The sequence below is a fragment of the Pseudochaenichthys georgianus genome, chromosome 1, assembly GCF_902827115.2.
Source record: "Pseudochaenichthys georgianus chromosome 1, fPseGeo1.2, whole genome shotgun sequence".
NCBI classification, from domain to species: domain Eukaryota; kingdom Metazoa; phylum Chordata; class Actinopteri; order Perciformes; family Channichthyidae; genus Pseudochaenichthys; species Pseudochaenichthys georgianus.
This window is the reverse complement of record NC_047503.1, coordinates 40,311,445-40,328,006: the sequence shown is the minus strand read 5'-3', so window position 1 is coordinate 40,328,006 and position 16,562 is coordinate 40,311,445. Positions and strand designations below refer to the sequence as shown.

Here is a 16,562-nt window from a genome sequence, read left to right as displayed (position 1 = left end):
TATATTTAGAACAAATCAGTGAGAAGGATGAAGGCCCGTATTACACTCACTTGGGCTCAGCTCCGAGTGTCGCCGGTATACGTGAGAGCATGGAGACAAGGTAAAGCCCAAATTTGATTATGTTTTTAAAAATACTGTGTTACATTACCACCATTTGTACTTTGTTACTTATCTTTATTGCCTCTTTTTTTTATTTTTTATTTTTTAAAAAAGGTCTGGTCTAACTGGGCCTGCAATCAGGATTGAGAAAGTAATCTACACAGGCAAGGAAGGAAAAAGTACACAAGGGTGCCCCATAGCCAAATGGGTAAGAACCAGTATTGTATATTTAATTTGAGGGAAAGGCTTTTCAGCTTCCCTTCTATTTGCCTTTACATACCTACAATTTTGTTTTACCTTTCATGTTTCAGGTGATTCGTCGATCAAGTGAAGATGAAAAGCTACTGGTGTTAGTGCGGGAGCGCAGTGGTCACAAATGTGAGACAGCCTGCATCGTTGTAGTAATCTTGGTCTGGGACGGCATCCAGCCCAGCCTGGCTGACCGCCTCTACCTCGAGCTACGAGAAACTCTAACAAAGCATGGAGCCCACACCCAGAGACGATGTGCAATCAATGAGGAGTAAGTGACAGCAAAAGTTTGGCCAAGTGGGCAATAGAAGTTGTTTAAAACAAAACATTTGTGGCGTCAATGTTTGGTTGTTATTTTCCCTTTTCAATAACTAAAAAGTCACAATTTGTTCTGAGCACTGAGTTGACCTGGGCAAATTGGAACATTAATATTTTTCGTTGTCCCTCTTCAGGAGAACCTGTGCCTGCCAGGGGTTAAATCCTGACGCTTGTGGAGCATCGTTCTCCTTCGGCTGCTCCTGGAGCATGTACTACAACGGCTGCAAGTTTGCCCGGAGCAAAATACCAAGAAAATTCAAGTTACTGGGAGATGATGTGAAAGAGGTATAATTCCCCATGTTTATCAAATAATAATTATTATATAATAATTCATATAAATTCAGATGAGTAATTTTGGCCGATTTTTGTCTTTCAGGAAGAGAGACTGGAGCACAACTTTCAAAATCTAGCAACCTTACTGGGTCCTTTGTATAAAAACTTGGCACCTGATGCTTATGGAAACCAGGTGTGTAATCGTTTCCACACTTACATCGAAATATATCATCATCAAAGAATATAACAAAAATGTCCTGTTTCTTAAAGGTATCATTGTTTTTCAGATCAAATCTAAAGCAAGCTTTGATTTTATTTAACATGTGTACATGTGAGTGATACTTGCATACAACAATGCACATGGTATTTACTCAAAGTATAAACATAATGAAGTAGCTTGGTACAGATTTCCTGTCTATATTGTATTGTGACTTCTAAACTCTAAATATCAAATGCACGTCATGATTCCTGGACACAGGTGGAACATGAACACAGGGCACCAGATTGTCGTCTGGGGTTCAAGGACGGCCGTCCCTTCTCCGGTGTCACTGCTTGTCTGGACTTCTGTGCACACGCTCACAGAGACCTCCACAACATGCAAGGAGGCAGCACTGTGGTAAGCCAAACCTGGTGGATGGACTGTATATTTACATAAGTATCTTGTTTTGTTGAGAAGAAACTGCAAAATGCAAATCGGGCTTTACTTTTAAAAGTCCCATTGAGTTCAAAACAACGTACTGAACACAAATGGTTTTTCCAGGTGTGCACGTTAACAGGTGAGGATAACCGGGAGATTGGAAAGATACCAGAGGATGAGCAGCTCCATGTCCTGCCTCTTTATAAGGCTTCCAGCACTGATGAATTTGGCAGTGAGGAGGCTCAACAGGAGAAAATCAAGTCAGGCGCCATCCAAGTCCTCAGTGCCTTCCGCCGTCAGGTGCGCATGCTTTCAGAGCCAGCCAAGTCTTGTCGGCAAAAAAAGCTGGATGCTAAGAAGGCCGCTGCCCAGAGGAATGCCATGCTGGACAATGAAAAGGCAGAAAAGGCCCTCCTGGCCAAGGCCAAAGCTAGCACTTATGAGAGACCTCCTCAGATCACTCCTATGGCAGGTAGGGTAGCATTTATTCTGACATTTTATTATACGTATTTTAAATATAGTATCTCTTTGTAGTGAAAAACTTGAGAGCAATTTATTGACAAAAGGTGACTTTGGATTGCTCAGTTTTTTACCTTTTTGTGGTTTTGTTTTCTAGGACCTATCCAAGGTGCTGTGGGAGCAATCCCACAGGCAGGTCAGCCACCACACCCCATGGGGGCCCATCATCAGCAACTACAGCAACTACAGCAACAACAGCAACTACAGCAACTACAGCAACTACAGCACCAAAACATTCTTCCCCCTTATCCTGGCTCAAATGTAGCCGGCTACCCCAGGTTCCCCAACCATCCTGGGTCTTTTCCAAGCACTTCCAGGCCAGGTAGCATGTATCCCCCTCAGCCACCAACACCAACCAGCCCTTACCCCTCTCCTCTTCACGTACCGAACCCTTGCATAAATGGATCAAATCGTCCCTACCCAGGTTATCAATGTAACGGAGGAATGCCCCTGGACAGTTACCATCCGTACTATGCCTCAAACCCCAAGCACCTGGACATGTATCGACAACAGCGGCCAGCGCTTTACTCAGAGCAGCAGTACGGTGTACAGCCACGTTATGAGGTCAATTATCCGCCAAGGTATGGTGATCCAGGTTTACAGGTCAATGGTTACAATGCTTGCGGCATGAGGCCAGTTCACCCTATGAGACCTTACTCCCCTTATGGTCCTAATGGAGCCCCAGACTCCCAGTTTATGGACCCCCTCTCAAGAGCACCCTCAGCTCATGGGGGTCTAGACTATGCTGCTGTGAACAAAGGCAATCAGTTTGGAGGATACCCAAATCCATACCTGTCTCGGAGTCCTCAAATCGTAGCCCCAGGCCAAGATCCATTCCATATGCAAATCAAGACCGAGATGGGCTTGCCTCGCCCACAGATGCTTTCTGCTCAGATGACTGGTGGGGGTTTACACCCTGAAGCACAGCCAGGGTCAGGTATGCCTAATGGGGGCCTCATGGGCTCTGGTATTAAGCAAGAGCCTGGAATACCACAGACTCCCACAACCCCGCAAAAGCCTGAGGTGTGGTCGGACAATGAGCACAACTTCTTGGACCCAGACATCGGCGGAGTGGCATTGGCACCAAGCCACGGCTCAGTCCTCATCGAGTGTGCAAAACGAGAGCTCCATGCTACAACTCCAGTTAAAAACCCCAACCGCACCCACCCTACACGCATCTCCTTGGTCTTCTACCAGCACAAAAATATGAACGAGGCCAAGCATGGTTTGTCACTATGGGAAGCCAAGATGGCCGAGAAGGCTCGAGAGAAGGAGGAAGACGCAGAAAAGAACGGTGGCGAGGGGACACCTAGCAAGAGCAAGAAGCCGGTGAAGCGTGAGCTTCCAGAGTTTTTGGAAGCCCCCGGGGGGGAAACTTACCAGCGCTTCATCCAGTCGATAATGGAGGGGTCCATGACGTCCACAACAAACAGCTGTGTCAATACAACTCCATACGCCTTCACCAAGGTCACAGGCCCATACAGTCAGTTTGTGTAAGATGGACATTTAAGGTGCTTTATTTATGACGGACAAAGAACACAAGCACCACTGGCCTCGTCTAAACACTCCTTCCTATCCGTAAAGTCGGCAGCAGTGTTGAAAAAGGAACCTGTGATCAACTGAGATATGAATCATCTTTCCCATCAGGTCTTTCACTTCTTTAACAATCAAGCTCCGATTGTTGACCCTCCTAAGGATGTATTTATTTTTATTTGGCAACTTTCGCAAGATACACACTGTCAACATCTCTGGTGCTCTCAGTCTAATCTATAAGGACCTATTTTTAATGGAAACAAAGTTTCCTTTTTTGTGGCTTTATTTTTCTTACAAAATTCTACTCTTGGCATAAAACACTGACTTTTTGTAAATGACAACATTCACGGTGCTAACGTGTGTGATTGTTACCATTTATTTAAACTCAAATTCCATCGTACTATGACAATACCGCACTCTACGAGTGACACTCAATAACTTATCTCAAAAGGACACTGAAAATATCTTCCCAAGGTCAGTCAATCAGCATTACAATGGTTTTTGGCAGGTCAGTGTTTCTCGGAGCACTTTTTAATGATGAGAATTTTATGTTTTAATAATAGTTTTAAATCATGAAATCTGGTTAACTTAATCGTTACATTTAGAATAATTAAATTCATAATTTATAACACTGGATTGTATGGTCAATCCGGGAAAATGTTTCAAGGTCATGCAAAAAGATTTTTTTAACTATCATTGTGTTGGTGCTTCTTTCAATTTACTATGTCATTTATACTGTAAATTGAGCCGTTCTAATGGTTCTTTTTTAACATTTTGAGGGGGAAAAAGTCCACATTTGTCATATTCTGTTTTCTCCAGGTTTACTTTGTCGTCAACAACTGTTTTCAATGTTCCTTACCTTGGGCTCGTTGAACAAACCTGGACTGTGAATATTGCGTGTAGTTGTATGTCTGTGGTGCTTAGGAAATGTGCTTTTTATACACTGAGGAACATGAAACAGGGTCAGCTCAGTGTCGGTTCAGAGGCAGCTGGCTTGCTGTGGGGTCTTTAATTGTTGTAATCTAACTGTAAGATAAACAGGTGAGATTTGTACAGTAAATTAATTTCTTTTTGGAATTACTGTTATAGATTTGTGTTGTAAAGAATGATAACAGTCTATTTCATTGTATCACTTTGGGTTTCAACTGATTTTTATATAACAAAGGTGCTATCCAACCTACTAGAAACATACAATGTGAGACTTTTTGAGAAGGCTTTTAAATAATGTACAGTGAAAACCTTTCATATACCTCAAAACTAGTTTGGCAATAGGATTAAAACATTTTTCTTTTATCCTTTGTATATTACTTTCAAAATGTGCAACTTCAGGCCACCAACAGCAGTTCATGTTTTACTTTCTCATCTGTGTGCTAGAAAGTATTGCTTGAACTTGAACCTTTGAAGTTACTGTAAAATCAGGGACATTTTCAAATTACTTCGTGTTCATCGTCTGAATTCATCCGGTCATTTTCTAATTCAGGTACTGGCCATTGCATCCTGAATCTGAATCTTGCTCCACAAGATACTTTCCAGCAATTTTTTTTTACTTCTATTAAGTGGGATAGTGTCAATCTTTTAAAAGTAATTTGAACATGCACTGAGTTGACTAAAGGGAAAGTATGCTATTGACAAAGTAACAAAGCAATGTATTTGCTATGGGGCAGGACCAGGGCAGTGATTAACATAGCTGCACATCTTTGTGCCTGTGTAAAGGTACATTTATTTATAACCACTAAGCAATTGTATAATGATTTTCCTTCCCTGTTTGATTTAATTAATGCGATATGACTGTCATGTGATAGTAATGACTTACCCCACTCTTCAAGATATACATTTTCTGAAAGCACTTCATTTCTTTTTCAGGAAAAAAAATATGTAATAAAGAATTACAAAATGTTTTATTTAAATAGATTGTAAATGTGTTAAAAAATAAATAAATTATGTCACAATGTACATACCAAGAACCTGTATTGCAGGAATACAACTCATTCTTTGATGTTGATGTAGGTTCTTCTTGGTCTGTCTAACCGACCCACAGAGCATCAGCAATCCTCGTCATATCTTTAATTATTATTTCGGCTCTTTCAGGTTAACAGAGTGATTACGGTTAGATTATCCAGGAAGTCTGTAAATGTACGCTCACTGTCACAGCAATGTTTACAGTTATACTATCCTGTCAGCTCAGATATTAGAAGTTCTAGTTTTTTTTTAACTGTTTCAATTTTGTATAAACGAATATACATTAAAAATGTTGAATTTCCTTGTACAGGACCCAGCTACAGTAGCAGGTTGATGTTGAGAAAGCCAAGGTGTCTAAAATGTAGCGGGTTTAAAAGCTAAGCCATACTTGAAGATGCTTGGGAGTGTTTCTGAGTGAGTCAACATTACTTGAATGACTTTCGGGGCGTAACCAGTGCGCTAACACGTGCTCAGCTCAAAGGTCAAGCTAGAAGTTGATACACACTTGGTCTTTTTGCAGTTAGACACTAAGGGTATAAAAAAAATGTGCAACTTTTTCCCTGTCTTTTTATTTTTTGAGCGTTCCCTTTGTTCTCCTGAAGTTTGGTATGCTACGAAAATGGAATTAAGGATGGTTATTAATACTGTAAGTATTGTAATGTAATGAATGCAGTTTATTTGAAAGCTGTTAATTATATCATTCCTGATATTGCTGAGATGTGGGTGTTTTTTTAATAAAATTTATATTTATTTAAAACAATTTTATTTGTTAATACTAGTAATTAAATTATTGTGCATTATTGTCCACATGCTGACGTTTTGTAGTAATGGATGAAACTAGACAGACGATTATTAATGGATTTATTTGATTTACCAAAACGGAAAGGAATCGGTGTTACAAACAAACTGTGTATTACAGTCCTAAAGCCCAATAAAAACCTTATCCTGACTTTAGTCCTATATAAGGCTGGACCTGGACATTTGACACAAAAAAACTACAGAAAATATACAATATCATTTAAAATTCAATGGAAAAGGAGATACATTTTTGGGGGGGGATTAACCTCTGAATTAAAAATATTATTATAAATCAATCTGGTGTGCGACATGACACTCAAAAACATCTCATACAGATCTTCACCGTCCCATTTTCAAGTCCTTTGTAGTTCCATTAAATTGTTTTACTCCAAACGATTTGGTGATAAACTCAGATGGCAGCTGAAAATGTGTCCTTACCAAAAATCAATCAAGCTGCATTCAAAAGTGTTCAGCTGCTTCAAGTTGGTGTCCATGTTGCCTTCAGATCCTCAGACAAAATGCCACTTGCCCACTGTGCGAGCGAGAGAAGATTTAGAATAAGAATAAAAGCATTGAATCATAAAAACACACATTCAATGCAGGTTAGACTTTGTGTACTTACATTCTGGACACGCAACATGTGCGCTGTCGAATGCAGGGGCCTGAGGGGTCAAACATTACACAGGAGAATGACTAAATATAACTTTTACAGTTTTATCTAAAAGTATTATATTTGCTATAATATTTGTTGAAACGCCAGCATATGGAAGAACTCACCGACTCCACCACCTCCTTGGCCTCTTCTGCACTGCACTTCGAGGGGCTCTCACGGCAGGAGATATTTTTGCTATACAAAAAGAAAAGTTGTGTTCATTCACCAAACATAGCTAATTACATACATCACATAACTTTACACTGCAGGAGTTTCACCTCCTACCTACCATGCGATGCCTGCGCTGTTTGACTTATTCTGCACTAGTGCCCTCCAGTGCTCATGGGTGGACATTATGATCTCAACTGCAAAGTCCTATAGGAGAATACATACAAAAAAACACATTTGATTTCAGAGGGAGCAATACATTCAATTCAAAGTTCCCCTGTGTGAGGCCGACAAGTGAGCGGCCCGACCAAGCAAGGAGGCAGAACGTCCAAAAATAATCCGGTGTGGGCATTTATTACACTCGAGCACAGGACACAGCCTCAATCCTGCTGTTCCCGTGAGCACAGTCACCAGCCACAAGGATCTCTCACACACTACCAGCCCCCTAACAGACAGGGAAACGGAGCCTAATTAGACACTGGTGGGGGGGGCACCAGGTGCACACAATCAGCAGTAACGTGGGGAAGGGGAACACTTTTCAAAACAAAACCGGCAAACCGAGACAGACACACTAACACACAGACAGATGCACACACTACACACATTTCGCCACCATCGAAGCTGCACAATCCGTAACGGAGGCCGAGATCTATTGCCCCAAAGACCACCTCCGTTGCACCCTATGATACTGTTTTTCATCAATTTATTACAGGTCTCAGATATATACAGAACCTGTCTCTGATTGGCTGAAACCCCAAACAGATCATTGCAGTATTACCCATAATCCCCTCTGTTTCAGCCCTGTTTCCAAAGTGCTGATTCTCTGTCTGTTACTTCAGATGAAAACAAGGAGCCCCTCCCCACGCCCCTCTGAGAGAGATTTGGTTACAAAGAACTCAATGGCGCTCTAGGAGGAGATTCAGGTGATAAGGAGGGGGGGGGGGGGTTACCTTGGTTGGTGATTGGCTAATGGTTACACAAGACACAACATCATTATGACATAAAGTGGCCAAAATCTGATCAGCTCATTTTCAGACAGGTTTTTATAGAAATGGATCAGGACAAAAAGAGAGAGAATCTTTCTTCCCGAGACTTTCAGAATCTCTTTCCACAGAGAGGACACATGTTGATGTAGAAGAGACATGGAGAAGAGGGGACACATGTTGATGTAGAAGAGACATGAGGAAGAGGGGACACATGTTGATGTAGAAGAGACATGAGGAAGAGGGGACACATGTTGATGTAGAAGACACATGAACAAGTGGATTTAGCACAATAGGTGACCTTTAAAGCACAAAAGACTCTAGCCCCGGGTAAACATGCCTTATTTACATACCGTGTTACAAATGGTTCTGTACCTTGTCTTTAAATTGTCCGTTGAATCCAAATTGGTTCTCAGGCTTTCCATCAGGAACCTTGTATTTCCTGAACCAGTCGACAGTGGCCTCTAAATGACCAGGCCGGCTCTTGCGGACATCCTCTATGCCTGAAGAAAACACATTAAACAGAATCACAACAGAGTACTAAATGCACAATAATTTGTCTTAAATGTCAATTAGATACGACTCTGACTCCATTTACACTTTAGGGATATATCATGTTGCAAATGTACATCCTTCGGTAGAATGGTATTTGTTTAGAAACGTTTTCGAGATTAGAAATTAGAAAAGTACATTTGAAATACTTAGAAAGTAATTATTGTGCCTTTATTCTTGCTTAATTACTTTTTCAACAAACACATGAGCACAAGATTTAACATCATTTGTGGAGAAACTCAGTTTAACATGTTTATTAGATTCATTTCTTTAGGTGTGGACAGGCCTTAATCAATGTATCATGGCCTGTTAAAACCACATTAGGAGAAGGTTGCAGCTGTATAGTAAACATTGCATGCTTAAAAGTAGAACAGAAACAGGTTATTCAAATGCTGTAAGAAACATTCAGCATGTTTATAATGCCTTTAGGATATACACAATAGTTTAGTAGAGAAATGTTGATTGTAAACAAAGCTGTGTTGACAATGAAAACTCCACAGGGAAGGTTTTAGGTAAGAGTTTAAACTATAGTCTGAAGTTTCTGTCTGACTTGCCAACTCAGACAGACAAAATATTATCATCATTATATGTGATCAGTGGCGGACTGGCCATCGGGACGTTTGGGACGAATTCCGATGGGCCGGTACCCTCACAAACGCCGATGGGATCATTGTCACTTCATTTACACTTTGTGAGCGGCATGGGCGGACTGGCCATCTGTAGAATGCCGACAGTTTGTTGACAGTTCACAAGCACCCCCCCCCCTGGGTGAGATTCCAGGGCTGATTTTTAGTCCCTGTATGTGATAAAGTGTGGATCTGACAAGCTCTGGAGATAGGTTGGGCATATTCATTTACTTTCATTGACACTTAATATAAAACCATTTGTACTTAAAAAGTTTTGCGTATAGACAAATCCCTATTTTCCCTGAGGCAAGGATTCCTGAACTAAATTATTCCAAGCTAGACAATGGATCATTGTAAGGCGGTTTTTAGATGCTGGCTGTTGATGTGATCTGAGGAAAACACCCACTGTTCAGCTTTTTGGCGTCAGGGTCCTTAACGTTGATAGCGATGACCTTCCAGTCCATTTCTCCCTCATCGATCATGGCCAGGATACCGAGCACTTTCACCTGGATCACCTGACCTGGAGAGCACACCTGAAACACATCACAACAGATAACAAATAAGTAGTCAAATCAATCCAAGTTATCTTCGAAAGATAGTTCTGAGGATTTAGCAGCCAGGTGTATATATATATATATATATATATTGCACAGAGTTGGTATTTAACAACAAGAGGTGTTAATGATAGAATTTGTATATTAATAAACACTTAAAGCAGTCTTACCTGGGTGCCGATCTCACAAACGTCGATGGGATCATTATCACCACAACACTTTGTCTCTGCGTCCTTGTGGTTCGGGTCTTCCCACGTCTTTCCATAGGAATCGTTCAAAAACATGTAAGAAATGAAAATGTTCTACCAAACTTTTTGAACCATCTATCTGACTAATTAATTAAATACATAAACACACAGCTTACAAAACATTTCTGGACACAAAAACTGAATTCATCACTAGGTCTAAGTCTTATGGATGTTTTTACATAAAAAGCCTGAATAACTTCGTGCATTTTCCTCACCTGTGGAATCGCCCCATAATTCCAGATGTAACCTTTGTGGGGAAATATGTTGGCAACATACCGGAGCTTTCCTTTCTTCACATCTTGTTTGATCGGGTTCAGGGGTTCCTTAGTTGCAATCTGGAAAAAGAAGCAAATAATAAGACTCGTGTAATTTTGTAAACGTAATTAAATGTTTTCATTAACACTCAGAACAGTGTCAAGCTACTGCTAACTGTGGAAAAATCTAGTATTGGACCCTCAGTTTAGAAACACATTAAATAATAACAGTAATAGTTTCATGAGTTTCAATGAATAGGAGTTGGCGTTCCAGTTATAACTTGAAAATGTCAATATCAGCCTTTACCTAAGCAGTAGTAGTAAATGTGAAACAATAATAAACAATCATAAAAGTGAGGTAGTGTACTGCCTTCTCACCTCCATTTTAGCATTTGACCATCGAGGTACCTCCACCACCATGTTAAAGAGCACCTGGAGAAAGAAAGAATGCTTTATGCAGTGTTTGCTGGGGTCGAAAGTTTCCAGGTGGTCAACTTATGATAAATAATGTAATCAGACGTTACCTCACTGTCATTCTTCTTGGGCTTTTTAGCTGGCACATCATTGTCCTGTTGAAACAAAAACAAATTTGTAAATTGCTGGTATGAATATTATGTTTATCCAGGTTGTGAACTTTTTGCAGTATTTATCACTCAGGTGTTATCAAAGTGTTACCTGTTCTGTCTCCGCTATGAGTGAGATGTCATGGAAAGGTGAAATGTATTTTCCATCAGATGTTTCTGAGAAAAGAAAAACCCAAAAAGTTTTAAATAATACAGCAACCTCAATACAAACAGTATGAACATACAGTTATTTGTAAACAGCTAAAGTTTTGCTTTTGTTAATCGTGGCCTCCTTTTTTCAAATCAAGTCTTTTCTCCATTTTTTTTTATTCTTCATTCACCTTGGAGGCTGCGAGATAAACACGTTTATCTTTAACAATTCAAAGTGACAACGGGTGAGTAACTGATGCATTTTGTGGCTGAAGTATTCTATGAAATGCAAATTTAGCCAAATACAGCATTTGCTTTTTTGCTTGAGACAAAATATATTATTGTATTCGTGACCTTTATGTGCATAGTTGTTCTTGTCATAGCAATGTTCGATTCACGAAGAAAGGCTGACTGTTTTAATTATTTCCTAATTTAATCCGTTTTCAGTCATTCATAATTATACTAGACACTAAAAGTTGCCACCTTCTTATATTGTTTAAATTAAAACACCTACAGTCACGACCAAATATAGTAACATTATCCATATTGGACAAGGAACAACGTGACACTACTAGGTTAAAAATGTGTTGCATTATATCCTAATTTTACTAGTAAATGTCAATATTCAATATTTATGTGCAGCTATTAACCACGTGACAGCCCAAACAGGATGTAAAAACCACGTGAGGATGTGTCCCGGATCTAAATAGACACATCGTTCTCGCCTTTCTGCTTATGCACCATTTCAGCAAACGAGGAACTATCGTTGAGCATTTTAAGGGGGGTTTCACTCCAAAGCTAAGTGCTAATAGTGCTACAATAACAACCTTGCACATCCAACTCAAAGGTCAAACCTGTCACACAGCGTGTGCTAAAACACTACGAAATGAATGGGACACGCATTGGTTCGTCCCCATGGCGGTGATGATCATAACTTACTAAAATAAATCCGGTAGTCAGGAGAATGGGGGCGTCCTCTCTCCTCCGTTTGATAGTGCATCGTTTTCCTGAAATAATACAGATGCGGAACTACTGCTGCTTGTGTGACGAGTTTGTTTCTAGAAGCACGAAATGAGCCGAAAGCTGTGTCCAGGCAGCCGAGCGGAGGGCGTAGCAGCAGCGGTCTCATTATACACTCTTTCCCGGTTCCTCCTTCCCGTTTTCACCTCAGACACTTCCACAAATGTCAAGTCCGCCATGATGAAACCGGGCGTTTCCGGTTAGAGGTTTTCAAAGTAAAAGCACTGCAGGCTGAGACTATACTCACTCCACATTTTATATGAATACAAAATGAAATCAAGACCCAATGGAAGAAACATAAAGGAAAAGATATGTTGGAATTTAATACCAACATATAAGCGGTTGACTGAAAGACAAAATGCTTCACTGCAGGGTTTACCATTAATCCTTAAATGTATTAATTTACTTATTACTTACTTATTATAATAACTTGATGCATTTCATGAAATAAAGTAGTTCTCAATGGGAAGCGTTATCATATGTATGTATAATGGGTTACATGTATAAATTCAATAAACATGCTTACAAAAAATTGCTCTTTCGAAAGTGGAGAGGGTCAATCTTCTATTTTTTAATGTGGGATATGTGGCCTGATAAAATGGACATTTCCAGACTGGCACAAAGACATTTTTGGCATACATTTAATCTCTGTTTATCCACATATATGTTATGTAAACTACGGACTGATTTTGGAACACAAAGCTGCTTGTAATGCATAGTTGCACTTTTACTTTGAAGTCAAATCAATGCAACCGGTAATTTGTCCATATAAACTTCACGGCTCTGCCAGTGCATGCTTGTGGTGGTCCATGTGTAGTAGGCTATATTTATTTTGCTGCCACCTAGCAATGGGACACATTAACACACACATCTTTGTCCAATGACTGGAAACATAGCTGGTTGCCCCTTTTATTAAGAAAAAATGGTATTTAATGTGATTACTCAAGCATGGCTGTCATGGAGAGAGAGGAAAATGAATCTCTGAAGACTTTCTTTTCTATTCATTTATTATTTTTGATATTTTTAATTGTAGCTATTTCCATATTAGAGTTTACTAAAGAGAAACAAGTTGTAGTAACTACTAGTTGAATGGGAGCTAACACAACACGTTTGTACAATACAATATAGCTTTATTTATAGAGCACTTTAAACCTCCAAAGTGCTGTACATGTTTGTAAATAAACAAAACAAAACATACAAAAAATCACACAACACAGCTCACACACACACACACACACCATAAAACAAGTAAAAACAATAGACAATTTAAAAGCAACACTCTAAAAGATGTTAATATGCTAAGGAGAAGAGGTGGGTTTTAAGAAGTCTGATATGCATGGGCAGATCATTCCACCGTGTGGGAGCCGCTACAGAGAAGCAACGGTCCCCTCTCCGCTTTGACTTGGTTCTGGGCACATTCCGGAGCTGTTGTTGGTCGATCCGCCGCTGACCTGAGAGGGCGGTTGGGCATGTAAGGGTGTAGCACAGGGGTGTCAAACTCAAGGCCCGGGGGCCAAATCCGGCCCGCGACTTCATTTTATGTGGCCCCGCAAGAGCTTGCAAAGATTAGAATACGTGTATTATACGGTTACATGCCACTTTACAGAAGCAGGTTGCCCATAAACTACATTTCCCACAATGCATCTCGTTTTGTGACATGCGCACTGAAGACACTTGCAATTATTTGCCCTGGACTTCTGCTTTCAGACGTAGTTAATTAGGAAGTTATTACCTTATCCAATAATAATCCAATTCAGAGGCAACAATGTAATATAATACATTATTTTATATATATTATACATTTATATATGTATATTTATATAGTTACAACCGGCCCTTTGAGTACAACGATAATTCTAATGTGGCCCGCGATGAAATTGAGTTTGACACCCCTGGTGTAGCAGCTCAGAAATATATGGTGGGGTCATGCCATTTAGTGATTTAAAAGTAAATAAAAGGATTTTGAAATGAGTCCTAAGATGTATTTACAGCCAATGGAGCGAAGCCAAACTGGGGAAAATGTGGTCATATTTCCGTGTGCCAGTTAAAAGCCTTGCTGCGGCATTTTGCACCATCTGCAGACGAGCGAGGGAGGACCCACTGACCCCCATGTGGAGAGAGTTACAGTAATCCAGCCGAGTGGTGACAAAGGCGTGGATTACTGTCTCAAACTGCTGTCTGGAGAGAAAAGGTTTTATTTCGTGGACCTTTTATTACTAACATTATGCCCACTGGCTTTTTACAATGGGTTTTTCCATGTTCAATAACTGAGTGTATTGATCATTATTGCCTCCTTTCTTGGCAACTTTGGCAACCATTTTCAGGACAACCATATTGTCGCTCTTGCTTTAATGTCCCTGTGCTTTTGTTTTTATGACATGAAGGTGATGGATTCAATGGTAATAATCTCCAGAAAACAGCGTGAGATCAAAGTCCATATGTATCCATTGTGTCATAGACAAACACCCACCCCAGCGACCTTGATGTGTCCCTCTCCTTTGCTGTTGAATAGCTCTATCTCTGTTCAAACACATTTCCTAAAGATTGGCAACCATAAAAAAAGTTGCTTTATTTTCTTGCAGTGGATGCTGGCCTTTGATACTGTTGCCAAGCGGCTTTGATTCTGCCGAGCACATAATCCCATTAGTGTGATTCAGCTCCAGGAACGTTTGTATTACAAAGATCGTGCTGAAGTTCCCCAACAAAAAAACTTAAAACAAATATTTCATGTTGTAAAAGTTGGAGCCTAGTGGCCAAGGTCAAAGCATCATACGTTGATAAGAGGATGAACTTGGCTGTGTGGGAATGTCAAGTGAGATTATGAAAGCTTCACAGATGAGTAAAGTGTCTCCTTGTTTTGGAAAATCTGTACAAGAGCCAAAGGAGAAGAGTTCCCATAAGCAAAGCACTCAGCCATGACTCTTCCAGTGATGGTGCCCAAGTGGCCGGCAGTAAAAGTCTGTGGCTGTCGAAGAAGGTTTCCGGCATAAGAGTTTTTTTATTTGACACTTTTCACTCACCTCGCTCTCTCCGTCAGCTCCTTCCTCTGGCTGCTGCTGACAAAAAAGCATCTCTTTGTTATTTAGTCAATCACATTGAGAATGAAGTCCTGTTAGCATAATATGACTAATGTTCTTTCAGCATAAGAACATTGGTTTGTTAGTCATTATATGTTTCATTTGTGTCCACTTGATTGTCTCCTCCATGATTTCCTGTTTGTGTTTTTATCATGTTCTGTTGCCTATTAGAGTTTTCTTTTTTTTAACAAATTGTACGGAGTCCTTGGGTGTCAGGAAAGGCACCTACAAATAAAATGTAATATTATTATTATTATTAGTTAGCTGAACAAAAGTATACAGCATGTGGTCATATTCCAACAGTAGTTTACATGTGTATGCACATTTGTCTTGCACTAATATTTTGCACATTCTATGTACAATGTTGCACTAATGTACATTCTCAAATATTGAAGTGACTGATATTTTGTATATATATTTTGTAGGTCTTAATGTGAGCACATGTACAAATGTGTCTTTGATTCTGTGATTATATATATATATATATATATATATATATATATATACATTACTGCATACATATTTTGATATATATTTGTTTTATATTTGGGATTGTGGGAAATGGTATTTCGATCTCTCTGTCTGTACACACAAACTGGAAGATTGACAATAAAGTTGACTTTGACTTCTGTTTGACTAGTATTTTCAATTCAAAGGGGATTTATTTCCATGACATTTTAAAGAACAAAGTGACCAAAGCATCAACCAACTATGTATGTTAAATGTTAGGAAGTACCTAATAAAAATACCCTAATAAAGTCATTTGAACATTATGTTTGACATAATATGGATTATATAGAATATTTACACACATGAAGTATGAAGCAAGTACTGTATGTATGTCAACCATTCTCTTCCTAAACATATACTTGTTTTGAATACTTTTGGACATTTTAACGACCTATGAATAGAGACAATTATCGTCAGGGTAATCCCTTAAAAACAAAGAGTAATTAATTGGATTCCTTGTTAGAAATATAACTTTATTCTGGGCGAAGAATAAGCTTAATGACTATATTTGGACTGCCTGAAATTGTTCTTAACTGTGAGAAAGTTCTCTCTAGACTTCAGGTCTTGAAAAGCCACACCCCGAGTTATACGATATCACATGAGCGGGTCCAGGGCTAACAATTAAGATCCACACTGGAGGATAACATTGTTTACTCACTTTCTTTGTTTGCATAAAGTATGTGATTGTTTTGTAAGGTTTACCAACTTCCTGTGGTTACATAATACTGCTAACATTGACGTCTGCTTTGTTTGAAGAAAATGTACCTGTGCTTGTTTAACAGAGATTACAATACAAATGTATGAAAAGTTTTTCTTGAAA

At 39.5% G+C, this 16,562-nt stretch overlaps 2 protein-coding genes across 2 annotated transcripts in view; one reads left to right on the top strand and one right to left on the bottom strand.

The window, feature by feature from the left end:
- The window catches only part of tet2 (tet methylcytosine dioxygenase 2), a 33,493-nt gene extending 27,350 nt beyond the window's left edge, over nt 1-6,143 (top strand). Inside the window, exons 3-10 of the mRNA XM_034087252.1 lie at nt 10-100; nt 214-307; nt 411-619; nt 801-951; nt 1,043-1,132; nt 1,418-1,555; nt 1,700-2,048; nt 2,193-6,143. Coding sequence (XP_033943143.1) covers nt 10-100; nt 214-307; nt 411-619; nt 801-951; nt 1,043-1,132; nt 1,418-1,555; nt 1,700-2,048; nt 2,193-3,592 — 2,522 coding nt within the window. The 3' untranslated portion in view covers nt 3,593-6,143. The remainder of the gene's footprint in view (nt 1-9; nt 101-213; nt 308-410; nt 620-800; nt 952-1,042; nt 1,133-1,417; nt 1,556-1,699; nt 2,049-2,192) is intronic.
- Nucleotides 6,144-6,434: 291 nt separating this feature from the next.
- Nucleotides 6,435-12,335, bottom strand: ppa2 (inorganic pyrophosphatase 2). Its single transcript, XM_034087289.2, has 12 exons — nt 12,075-12,335; nt 11,098-11,162; nt 10,947-10,991; nt 10,801-10,854; nt 10,384-10,503; nt 10,091-10,177; nt 9,773-9,899; nt 8,564-8,691; nt 7,327-7,412; nt 7,163-7,232; nt 7,008-7,047; nt 6,435-6,917 (listed from the first exon to the last, which is right to left on the bottom strand). The coding sequence occupies exons 1-12, from the start codon at nt 12,262-12,264 to the stop codon at nt 6,895-6,897; spliced, it is 1,035 nt and encodes a 344-aa protein (XP_033943180.1). The 5' UTR covers nt 12,265-12,335; the 3' UTR covers nt 6,435-6,894.
- Between the last annotated feature and the right edge of the window lie 4,227 nt (nt 12,336-16,562).

Excerpts from the sequence above, each read along its gene's own strand:
- ppa2 (XM_034087289.2), bottom strand. The coding sequence starts at position 12,264 with ATGAGACCGCTGCTGCTACGCCCTCCGCTCGGCTGCCTGGACACAGCT. Across the intron at positions 11,163-12,074 it reads TGACTACCGGATTTATTTTA|AAACATCTGATGGAAAATAC; the intron begins GTAAGTTATGAT and ends TTCTTTTCTCAG. Across the intron at positions 10,504-10,800 it reads GGTCAAATGCTAAAATGGAG|ATTGCAACTAAGGAACCCCT; the intron begins GTGAGAAGGCAG and ends TTCTTTTTCCAG.